At 50.0% G+C, this 12,644-nt stretch overlaps 2 protein-coding genes across 2 annotated transcripts; both read left to right on the top strand.

The window, feature by feature from the left end:
* Positions 1–2,616: 2,616 nt before the first annotated feature.
* LOC123146067 (ankyrin repeat domain-containing protein 13C) lies at positions 2,617–6,720 on the top strand. Its single transcript, XM_044565644.1, has 2 exons — positions 2,617–4,407; positions 5,898–6,720. Exons 1-2 carry the CDS (start codon positions 2,911–2,913, stop codon positions 6,291–6,293), a joined length of 1,893 nt encoding a protein of 630 aa, XP_044421579.1. The 5' UTR covers positions 2,617–2,910; the 3' UTR covers positions 6,294–6,720.
* A 592-nt stretch (positions 6,721–7,312) lies between these two features.
* Positions 7,313–11,083, top strand: LOC123142122 (kinesin-like protein KIN-10A). The gene is made up of 5 exons (XM_044561136.1): positions 7,313–8,301; positions 8,979–9,134; positions 9,225–9,332; positions 10,195–10,305; positions 10,392–11,083. Exons 1-5 carry the CDS (start codon positions 7,444–7,446, stop codon positions 10,881–10,883), a joined length of 1,725 nt encoding a protein of 574 aa, XP_044417071.1. The 5' UTR covers positions 7,313–7,443; the 3' UTR covers positions 10,884–11,083.
* Positions 11,084–12,644: the final 1,561 nt, after the last annotated feature.

The following is a 12,644-nucleotide window of genomic DNA, read 5'->3' as shown; positions in this document are numbered from 1 at the left end:
CCAAAGACCATCCATGAAGCAACCGCAAGAACTTTCCCTATGACACCACTTTTGCCTTTTCTCTTGAGAGACTTCTTCTTTAGGATGTCGGCCCAAGAGCAGGCATCCACCTTCTTATATTTGCCCCTAATTGCCACCCCTCCCAGAAGGCAAACAATCGCCTTGTCAGACGTAGGGCTAAATACCTCTAAGTTGGCAAGCAAGTCGCAAAGCTCTTTTGCGAAGAGAGCCTCATAATCCAGTCTCATCGCATCTGGCCACCAACCTCACCACCCACGGATACCTGTTGATCGATGATCACACGTGAGTGAAGGATGGTAGCATCTGAACCTTTATTGTCCATGAATGCGAGCGGCTGGTTGGGCTCCAACAGCAGTGGTGAGGGCGTCGAGGCACCAAGCAAACCTACCTTTGAAACCACCATCGATAGAGGCAAAGGCGATTTCCCACATACCTCATGTATCTCAAGCATAATTTGCAGCACCGGAGCCCCGGCCCCGGCAATGACTTCACTCCTATAAGTAGTCGACACAACAGGTATCGGCGGCGGACAGTGTCCAGCACGAGGGGATAAACATCAATATGTGCATGGCTCCTCCTTTTTTGTAGATCCAACCTGGAGCTCAGGCCACATAGACACTAGAGGCACAACCGGGAGTAATAAAGTAATATGCACCCAGGAAACAAATTGAAGGGATGGAATGTTATGTCACTCGTGCACAAACACCACATATTCCTTGCCCTCGTACATACAGTTCGAGTTGATATCTTCAGTGGCGGAGCCAGGAAATAAATATCAGGGGGCCAAAATGACTCAATCTTTCTATAACAGGGCCCAAACAATACTAATGTATGCATTTTTGTTTAAATTCTACATTGTTCATGTACAAACTAGCAGCAAATCAGAAATCATGGGGGGGGGGGGGGCCTGGCCCCTGCTGGTCCCCCTGTCTCCGCCACTGGATATCTTGATGTTAAAGGTAGAAAAAATAGCTTGATTTAAAACTGTACAAATTTGTTTCCTCATAATAGTTTGAGCAAATATCATAAAACAACAACTATGGGTGTTAGGGTATCAGAAAACCACAATCTAAGACAATTTCATTACATACACTCCAAGTATTGGGTTTTCATAGGACCCAAATCTTCCATGGTGTTTTTGAACTTGGACCCACCAGTGAGGCAACCCGTGGCAGTAAGGCAGCCCACTAAGGTTTATTTTCCCTTTCGACTGGCTCTAGACTAAAACCAAATCTGACCCGGCTAGAGGAGGCGTGGAAATTATTCGTGTCACAAACACTGGCAAGCGTCCTAATCGATAAGATCTGGTCGCGTGACATAGCAAGATTAGAAGCTGCCCTAGACCCGACAAGACAAGGGATCACTTTAGTTGATATATGGAAGATGATGGACGACAAAACATATGCATTTATCTTTTCCTAACGCCGCACACAAGTAAAGCACTTACCATTACTGAATTATCATTATGGATTATGAACGAAACCATGATTCGTTGAAGGTAGGCAGATTACATGGCTCACAATCGCCCTATTAAAGAAAACAGAGATGGTAAACATGCTCCCCTACTTCTCCCCATATTTCCGGACCAGACTCTTTCAACTGAAAAGACCATCCAAAAGGCTTCCCATTTAGGCCTGGACCCAAATATGCCACAACGTTTGAACCACTCGGTGCCACTAGTGAGGCGACCCACTTCGGTTCATTTTCCTCCCGAACCGGCTCTAGACTAAAACAGAACCGGACACAACCAGAGAAGAATCGAAACTGACTACTGCTGTTTTGACCCCGCGACTCTAGCTCCACATATATATGTTTCTCACGTTTAAAGCGCACTTGCCTAGGGGTAGAGGATGGAAGTAGCGGAGTGGAAGATGGGGCGACCACACTGGCGGTCAATGTCCACGACGAAGATGAATTGGATGGACAATGTCTCGTCTAGGTCCTGTCCAAGAGGAAGCTAAACCCCGAGCCGCCTCCAAATCATGTGTTACCTAATTGATGGGTCCAAAATGTCGAAAACACCGTCAAACATCTTAAACCGACACGATTTAGGTCTCATGCATAACAAGACCAGAAGTTGGCCGAATTGAAAGGAAAAGGAATCACTTTTATCCGGTATGAAAGATGCCGAACGACATTTTTTAGAAACACGGCACGAACGCATACATATCTAACCATATAAGCACACGCACAACATCCCGGTCTTACGAACCACCTTCAAGAGACTGAGACGGTAAAGCAGCGGGCGCCGGCGATGACCATCATCGATGGATGGCAGGCACGCTGTTACTTGGCTCGCAATCGTTTCGCATACAAAACGATTATATATATAGCGGTAAAAGGCCGCTCGATCGATGTCCGACGTTAACCACACACGCGCACACACACAAGACTAGACCAGGTCGCTCAAGCCACTTGCCAAAAAAAAACAAATCTCACGGCAAAACACTGGCGGCCCCACCCTGCAGAGAGAGAGGGGAGACGACCCATTCCACTGTGCAGTGCTGGCTGCACTGCATCGCCCCGACTGGATCGATCGAGGATTCGAGGAAAAAAAACAGAGACGTCGCGTCTTCCTTCTCTCCTCTCCATCTTCCCGAACCGAAATAGGAGGACCACTTCCCCCCTCCCCTCCCTCCCGCCGATTCCCCACTCCCCCGCCGCGCGCGCCCAGCTCGCCGCCGGCGACGCAGCCGTCCCGGAGAGCGGGGCCCGCCGATTCGGGCCCGCCCCGCCGCGCCGCGGGCGCCAGATCTGAGCGCCCGACCCCCCATGCCTCCTCCCCCGCGCGAGATCCGCCTCGCCTAGCCTAGCCTATCCCCGACCGCCCCGACGGGGAGCGAGGCTGGTCCTCCGCCAGCGCCCGCCCGCCGCAGCATCCAGCCAGCCATGGAGGACGCGGCCAGGTATGCGCACAGCCCCGCCCACCTGGCCGTCTACCGGCGGGACCACGCGGCGCTCCGAACCCTCGTCGCCGCCCTCCCCCGCCTCCCCCGCGCGGGGGAGGTCACCACGGAGGCGGAGTCGATCGCGGGGGAGCGGGTGGCGGACGCGGTGTCGGCCGTCATCGACCGCCGCGACGTGCCGCGGCGGGAGACGCCGCTGCACCTCGCCGTGCGCCTCCGCGACCCCGTCGCCGCCGACCTGCTCATGTCGGCGGGCGCCGACTGGTCGCTGCAGAACGCCGACGGCTGGTCGGCGCTGCAGGAGGCCGTGTGCACGCGCGAGGACGCCATCGCCACCATCATCGCGCGCCACTACCAGCCGCTCGCCTGGGCCAAGTGGTGCCGCAGGCTCCCGCGGGTGCTCGCCTCCGTCTCCCGCATCCGCGACTTCTACATGGAGATCTCCTTCCACTTCGAGTCCTCCGTCATCCCCTTCATCGGCCGCATCGCGCCCTCCGACACCTACCGCATCTGGAAGCGCGGGGCCGCGCTGCGGGCCGACATGACGCTCGCGGGCTTCGACGGCTTCCGCATCCAGCGCTCCGACCAGACGTTCCTGTTCCTCGGCGACGGGGCGCGGCCCGAGGATGCTGGGGGTAAGGAGCTGCTGCCGGGTTCTCTGATAGTGCTGTCTCATAAGGATAAGGAGATCACTGATGCGTTGGAAGGGGCCGGCGTGCAGCCTACGGAGTCGGAGGTGGCTCATGAGGTGGCGTTGATGTCCAAGACGAATATGTATCGTCCCGGGATAGACGTCACGCAGGCGGATCTTGTGCCTCATGTGAATTGGCGCCGGCAGGAGAGGACTGAAGCTGTGGGGCAGTGGAAGGCAAAGGTGTATGATATGTTGAATGTCCTGGTCACCGTCAAGTCGAGACGGGTCCCTGGGGCAATGACAGACGAGGAGCTGTTTGCGATGGACGGGGAGGAGAAGAATGGGAGGAGCGCAGAGCTTGAAACCGAGCTGGATGAAGTCTTGACTGCCGAGGAGAGGAAGCAGCTTGATTCAGCGTTGAGGGGGAACCAGGAGGAGGAATCTGACGATAGGGCTGAGGAAGGTGACAAAGGGGCTGATCATTTGGATGCAAACGGTGCCGGGAAAGACAAGAAGGGATGGTTTTGGAACGGCAAGAAAGGTGCCAAGAATGATGAGAAGGCACCCAAGGCAGTGAGCAAGGATGAATCAGGTGATGCAGGGAAGGGAAAGGAGAAGGGCAACGGAAAGAAGAAGAAGGGTGGTGTCTCATCTGGGGATTCTAATAAACTCGAAAGTGAGTACAAGAAGGGGTTAAGACCAGTGTTGTGGTTGACACCGGATTTCCCTTTGAAGACGGATGAGCTGATCCCTTTGCTTGATGTACTAGCAAACAAAGTGAAGGCTGTTAGAAGGCTTAGGGAACTCTTGACAACCAAGCTGCCTACAGGCACATTTCCAGTCAAGGTAACCATCTGTCAACATGATTATATTAGCCCGTTTTATTCCAGTCATTTAACGAGCTCTGATTGATTCATTTTCCTGTTTATCTCAAGTCAAAGTTTGCATGCTTATTCTTTCTCAACGGCCTGGGTGCTCTGCAACCGTTACTGTGGGATATCTGTTACCAGCCTGACCACCATGCTATGTTGTATTCGTTTTCCCTTGCTGGGGTATCTGTCATCATTCACATATAGTGTTGTTTGGATCTCTATTGTGAATTTTTATCTTTTGTTGTTCCTGGCTCTGATCTGAATATCTGAACTAAGGCCAATTGCAATGCACACTTTAAGGGGACTGGAAATATTACAAGGGCAGCTCGCACCCAAGCTATCAAAAGACTGAATCCTTTATCTTGCACTAACAAGGACACAATCATGAGACGCAGTCTTCACCATCTGCCTGCTTTGCTAGAAAATATGGTTATCCTTGTACAGTATTTTCTCTACTTTCACAATGACAACAATTAATTAAATATAAGCAAACCTTTTCTTTGAAGTTACTGGAGTCAAATAAGGGATTTTATTTTTGGGCCAAAACGGTAGACACAGCTTATAACATGCAGCATATGGTAGACTCTTTCTAGGATTTAGATACATCATACATGACGACGTTTCTTTTTATTACTGCATGCAATTACCTGCTGATATAGAACATTATTGGCTCATACTAGAACCTAGTATGAGTTTTTTGTTTTCGCCACATCTTTTCTGTTTTCTTAAATCAACTTTAAATCTTTTGACAATGCCTAGTGTGTTGTTGCTCAACAGTCAGTCAGTTCAAACATGACTTCACATTCCTGTTGAGTTTTCAGAACTTGATATATTGGATTACCACTCATGGAATTAATGGGCATAGTTTGCCTAGCTGGAATTGAGTCTTGGTTCTTGTTAAAGGGTTAGAGCATGAATTAATATTGCGCCAATACTAGAGGTTTGTGTTGTGATCTTACCACTTTTAGTATATATAATTTGAAGGCTGATCCTATTTTAGTATTAGCGACTTGAGGCAACAGCTAACTACTATCTGAACAAGGCAGGACTTGAATGCCAAAAACAGCTAACTACTATCTGAACAAGGCAACAGCTACTTGAAGCAACAGCTAACTACTATCTGAACAAGGCAGAACTTGAATGCCAAAAACAACAATGGCCACACACAATACATTTTTAACCTGGCCTTTTATCTCAAGCTGAGTTTCATTTCCCTAACTACATGAATTGGAGTATTTTGATCCCATTTGCTTGTGTCTGATCTCGTATTTGGTAATCTTTTTGTGGAGCTTTTATATGTACAGCACAAATGGCTGTTTTGTATTTTCTACTTAAGGGTCGCCCTGGGTGTTTTATTCGGAATACCAAAAGAGGGGAGGGGAATGTGCATGTATGATAGACTCTGCATTGTTTAGCTATACCTTGAAGTAGTGATCTCTAACCATGTGTCCTGTGACTTTTCAGATTGCTATCCCTATTGTCCCAACAATACGGGTCATTGTGACATTCACAAAGTTTGAGGAACTACAGCCTCTAGATGAGTTCGCTACCCCACCAACGAGCCCCACGCAGTTCCAGGACGCCAAGTCCAAAGATTCGGAAGGATCTGCGTCATGGTACTCGTGGGTCAGAGGGGGCCGCGGTGCGCAGTCCAGCGACAGCGGCGATAGCAAGAACTGGAAAGACGAGGTCGACCCGTTCCACATACCTTCCGAATACACCTGGGTCGACGCCACCGAGAAGAAGCGTAGGATGAAGGCGAAGAAAGCCAAGGGCAGGCGCGGCACAGCCCGGAAACAGTCGTCGAAAAGCACCTCCTCGGAAGGGGGCCAGCACCCTATGATGGACGGCTTCGAGTAAAACAGTGTTACATCATACTCATAGTAAGGTTGCCCCCTGCGTCCGCCCATAAGATGTTTATTTAGGTGCCGACGGCGGGGCTGGGGCAGCAGCCCCTCCTGGCGCAGACGGATGATGCCGTCCGAGACAACGCCGCGGCTCGGTACCCTGAGGAAAGTACAGGATGGATTTTTATACCCTGCTGCTAGTCTGTAATTCGATTCTTTTCTTTTTTGTCCCCGCCGCCGCTTTTTCTTCATGTTGGATGTATGTTTGATGATGAATGATGATGATGATGATACGGCCTTGTTTGTTGTTGTTGTTGTTGTTTAAAAGAAGATGTGTTTGATGACAGATGGAGGGGGCTGTAGTGTTCCTCCCTCCCGCTGTATGAATACTTGGAATATGCAGTCATTTTTTCTGTCTTGCAACGAGGAAGCTCCGTACCCATGCTTGTTTCTTCAAATTTATCCTCGTTTCTCGTCTGGCATATTGTTTCGCTCATTCTGCCGACTCTACAGCCTGTACTACTGCATCACTACTGCCTGTGATGTTTAATTCGTTCTGTTGATTCTACAGTCTGTACATCGAGTCTCTCTCTCTACTGAAAGATTTTTTTAGGGGACTCTACTGAAAGATAATTTTACTATTGCGCCTGTGATGTTATGACGGCCTGTGTTTTCAGCTTGGGTTTGTAATTACAGCTGACGAGTGGGACCTACTATCAATTAGCACCGTACGAGCGAGCGTATTGGTACAAGTAGTTGTTGCACGCACACACACTCGAGCATCTGAAGCCCGAGTAGTACGTACGATGTAGTGGCTTCGCAATGTGTTCAAATGGACCGTTGGCTCTTTGAAGACAAAATAAAATAAAAAATGCAAGGGAAAACAAAACCATGCATGCATTGATTGATGCTTCAGCTCAGTTCAGTGGTTGGACTTGGATGCAGCAGCTAGCCAGCCAGAGCCAGTGATGAGGCAACGGGCTAGTGGGCTACGCTACACACTCTCCTCTGGCTGCCGCCCACGCAATGCTACTACAAGTAATATCTCTCTCCTCACTCCGCCGCGTTCAAATGTTTGAATAAGCCTCTCTTCTCTCGCCAACCTCAAGCTCCGCCCACCACCAAACGGCTCGTTTCGCCTTCAACACCGCACACCTCCGCCGATGTCGCCGCGCACGCTGCCGCCACGGCCGCCGGGCCCGGTGCGGCGCCTCACGACGGCGCCCAGCCCCGGCTCCAAGCGCCGCCTCGACTTCCTCCCGGCGGCCACGCCCCCGCGCTCGGCCAAGCGCCGCCGCCCCGCCCACCTCTTCGCGACGGAGGACATTGTCCAGCTGGTCGGCAGCATCCGCCGCGACCTCGCCCGAGTCCACGCGGGCACGGCCTCCGCCCCCACCCGCCGCCTCCTCCCCCTCTCCCCGGCCACCCCGATGAGAGGCACCCGCCTCCTCCTCCCCTCGCCGGCCACCCCGACGAGCACCAGCAGCCGCCTCCTCCTCCATTCCCCGGCCACCCCGAGGAGCACCACCCGCCCCCTCCGCGTCCCCGCCGCCGCAGCGCGCCAGGAGCGCCCGGTCGAGGCAGTCTTGCGCATCCGCAGCCTAGCCTCTGCCGACGGCGGCGCGGAGTCCGCTCTGGAGGTCGGCGGCGGCGGGACGTCGGTGCGCGTGCGCCAGGGCGGCGCGTGCCGCGACTTCGCCCTCGACGGCGTGTCGGCGTCGGCGGACGAGGGCCTGGATGCGTTCTACGCCCGGTTCGTGCAGCCCAGGGTCGCGGGGGTGCGCGCGGGCGCCAACTGCACCGTCATGGTCTACGGGCCCACGGGCTCCGGGAAGAGCCACACCATGTTCGGCTCGGACGACCAGCCCGGCATTGTGTACCGCGCGCTCACGGACATGCTGGAGGGTGGCGGTGCCGGCTGCGACGGCGACGGCGAGAGCTTCGTGAGGGTCTCCGTGCTGGAGATCTACAATGAGGTGGTGTACGATCTGCTCGCCGGCAGCGGAGGAGCCAATGCCAAGGTCAATTCTCACTTCTTCATTTTTACTACAGTATTGTACATCAAATTAATGATCAATACATATCGAGTTTCTTTGGATGGTGCACCAAAATACAGTCAAGTGTTGGTGATCAGGAATTTAGGATGCGTTTTGGGGCATTTTCCCCTCTTTACTGTGACTGTTTAGATCAGTTAAACATGGAGCTTTTAGGTTTATGTGTGCGGTAAATACAATGAGAGTCCATTGCAACTGAGTGTTGGGGTACTACTTAAGCCGTCCGATTATTTAGGGACACGCATAATTTCTTCAGGATTGGCTGTAGCATGAATCTTAACAAGCGAAACTTGAGCCGACAAAATACGTCGACATCTATGTTGGCAGGGAGTGTGGATTTGTACATAGGAACAAAAGCAGGGAATGCATGGGAGGGCGAATCTACAATACAGTCAAGTGTGTGGCGATTGAATCTATAGTACATATACCTGGCATCAAGGCCTGAATTTTGTGATACTCATGCATAAGAGTGAATTTTTAAAGAGAATTTTTGGGTTGATATAATTTTGGTCGAATCTATAGTACATATACCTGGCAGCAAGGCCTGAATTTTGTGATACTCATGTATAGGAGTGTGAATTTTGTAAAGAGAACTTTTGGGTTGATTATAATTTTGTTGAATCTTTTGACGGGGCTATGTACAGGTAAGGCTAGAACTGATGGGCACAAGAGCCAAGAATGCAACATATATATCTGGAAATAAAGCAGGGAAGCTATCAAGAGAAGTTGCCGAAGTGGAGAAGCGGCGTGCTGTGAAGGGCACGAGCTGTAACGCGAGGAGTTCGCGCAGCCACTGCATGGTTGTTCTCTGATATATATATGAACTTGTAAGCATGCTGTTTATATGAGATGTGCCTCCTCATTGGCTCTGCTTTCTGTTGCTTGTGTAGATAGTCTTGGATGTGCCGTCAGTGGGAGGAAGGCTCATGCTTGTGGACATGGCCGGCTCTGAGAACATAGAAGCTGCAGGCCAAATTGGACCTGAAGCCAAATCGGAGGTGACACCTTATGAATTTAAGCCTGTTTTCCAGTTTCTCTCTGAAAAGAAAATGATCGGCATGTTACTGCAGTTGAATAATCGTTATGTAGCTGATGTAGTAGAAGAATTAACTCATGTTTAAGGACTGCATGGACATATTTTAGCAGCTAACTGGAATAATGAACTTCAACTGTATACGAATTCTGGTTAGACAAATAGCAACTGCATGAACATATTTTAACAACTCATGTTTATGAAGCCAAATCTTTACGGATAATTATAACTGAATTATGTTTTCAGTTTCACTTTGAAAAATTGATCAGCATATTATTGCAGTTGAATCATTGGTATGTAGCTGGTATGCATTTTTCACAGCTTGTAGCTGATATGCTAGAAGAATTAACTCATGGTTAAATACTCCATGACTTATTTGTAGCAGCTGAGCTAACTAATAAGCTGGAACTTGCAAATCTGAGGTGTGCATTGTTACAAAGCATTATAACTTTTTTTTTGCGGCGTTACAGAGCATTATAGCTGAAGTATGTTTTTCAGTTTCTCTTTGAAAAAACGATCGGCGTCTGTTGCAGCTGAGCTAACTAATGAGCTGCAACTTGCAAATTCAGTTAGTAATTTTGTTGCACACCAGTTAGTAATTATGTTTTTCAGTCTCTCTTTGAGAAAATAATCGGCATGCTATTGCAGTTGAATCATTATTGTGTAGCTGATATGCATTTTTGACAGCTTGTAGCTTATATTCTACAAGAATTTACTCATGATTAAACATGCCATAACATATTTGTAGCAGCTGAGCTAACTTGCAAGTTCAGTTAACAGTTTCTTGCACGTTTGTTTCATAATTAACACTGGTTAGTCTTGCGCAGACGGGAAGAATTAATCAAGGGAACACGACGCTGAAGCGGGTGGTTGAGTCGATTGCCAATGGTGACTCACATGTCCCATTCCGGGACAGCAAGCTCACAATGCTACTACGGGTACGGGATAACCACACGTCGTTTCTATTTATCTTCCCCTTATCAGTACCTAATTCAAAAGGTATGTTTCCTAAATGGAATTTCAGGATTCATTTGATGACGAGGGATCCAAAATCCTCATGATCCTGTGTGCAAGTCCTGACCCAAAGGAACTACACAAGACCATATCCACCCTGGAGTACGGAGCCAGAGAGAAATGCATCACCCGTGCAGCAGCTCACGCCTCGACACCGTCGGGCAAGATGAGCTCCAAAGACGCCGGGTACGAGGTGATGCGGTCGAAGGACGAGGAGATTGCGCGTCTGAGGACGAAGCTCAGGTTTATGGAAGCAGCCGCGACACAGGAAGAGATCCGCGTGAAGGCCGTCGTCGATGAGGAGGCCCGGGTCCTAAGGAGTGAGCTGAGGACGATGGGAGAGAATATGCTCATGCAGCAGCAGGAGCTCCTTGCTGTGAAGCAGCGGCTGCAGGAGGTGGAGCGCGAGAAGCTCGACGTGGAGGATGAGTTGCACCTGGCCTGGAGGGTCATGATGAAACTTGCAGTCTACGTGCAAAACTTGGGTGGCCCACTCACTTGAATGATAGAGATCCATAATCTTTTTATTAGGCCCGTTTCTTTTGGGTGGTGCTTCAGGACATATGGGGAGAAAATGTGAGTAGTTGACTGCTGCTACATCTACGTTCTTTTGGGTTGAACGACATACTCGCTGCTGCTATGTTTGTAGGAGTTCATGCTAAATTGGTCTCACTGTGCGTAAAACTTTGCATGATCATTTTACATTGTTGCTCCGACTGCTCTCACATTTCACTCGTTTTTTAGGCTCCGACTGGTCTCGCTGTGGGTATTTGAGTCCTCACTATTGCAGCCTTGCAGGTGTGTGTTCAACTCCTGTGATCACTATTTAGAATTCTGTTTTGATGATAGACCCGGTGCCACAAAGAGAACAGAGTCAAGTTCGCATTCGGGTACTAACAGGATAGAGAATTGCATCAGCTCTTTCGTTTGAGGAGGTGATAAAGTTTTCAGAGCTCTGCTAGTATCAAAATTGGAAACATAATCATCCTTGCATTGCAGAAACACTAAAATTTCGTTGTCATTCATCTAGTGCTCAAGAACAAAAGATTTTCACATCCAAAACAAATAACTTGAGAACCGGAGCTAATCTTTTCACCTGGGCAGTTCGTTGCCTAGGCTGGGCCGGATGGCGCAATCGGTGTTCTGGAGTCTGGACAAGAATGGGAACAGCAAGGCGCCATGAACAGCAGGCTGGGTCACAGTCGCAAGTTCTCAACTTGTGATCGGCTTTGAACAGAGTGAGTGGCTTGCGTTTTGGGACGCACTGCCACGCGGATCACTAAATCTGGACAGGTCATACTGGCCCAGGGATCTGTGCTAGCTAGGGTCCCATTATCTCATTTGCGTGAACCGCAGTAATGCGCGTATAGGTTGGAAGAAGAAGATAGGGTGCTTAACCTGAGAGCTGTATTCGATACTTTGTCAGAAGAACAATGTGGAAACAGCCGAGCGAGGGTGATAGGAAATGTCGACGAAAAATAATATAAGGGGTCAAATGTACAGTTTATGTAAACATGAGTTACCAAAAACATAATTTTCTCTAAAAAAAAAGGCAATTGAACATGCTCAGAAAGATTTCATGGCATGCAGCAAAGTGATCCGATCTATCTCGTGCAAATGCAATCCCGAGATTTTGACACTTCCGGGGCTAATGAGCCTTCTGACAACGGGTACTGCTTCCTCAGTATTTCCAAGGTCGAGCCGAAAGAGCTGGCCATGGTCCAGAGAAAGGATCACGGAACCGCTTCTTTCCCCGAACCTCTCGAGTTTAAATGGCGTGCGGGCGAGGTTGTCATGGACCACGAATCCCGCTTGCCTCAAGATCTCCGCCGCTCCAATCACCAGTTGTCGGTTCCAAGTCGCTGCCGAGCCAGAGGCAGCCGATGCCAGCGTCCACATTGATATCCCAATGCTTTCCATGATGAGCAAGCTCAGCCGTCCACGCACCGAGGCCAGGAGGAGGTACTCGTCCTGAAGGCTACCCTTTTCGTTCCTGTAGGGCATCATCCTGGAGACGCAATCTGGCGGGAAGTCCATGATCGTTGCCTCCGCCGCGTCGACGTTGAGAGCGAGGATCCTCCACTCCGGGAACTTTCCCCAGGGGTCCAGACGGCAGATCCAATAGACAGTGCGGCCGATGACGACTGGATCGGAAAAGCCCCCTAGATTCATTTTGGGTTGGTGCGGGAGAATGGAGGAGGCCTCGCGGACAATGGGGCATCATCTTGAGATCTCGGGAATGCACCAATACCAATAATTTTTG

This window comes from Triticum aestivum, chromosome 6D, assembly GCF_018294505.1.
Source record: "Triticum aestivum cultivar Chinese Spring chromosome 6D, IWGSC CS RefSeq v2.1, whole genome shotgun sequence".
Lineage (NCBI taxonomy): Eukaryota > Viridiplantae > Streptophyta > Magnoliopsida > Poales > Poaceae > Triticum > Triticum aestivum.
Note: the sequence above shows the minus strand (reverse complement) of the source record. Positions and strands in the feature narration are given on the sequence as shown.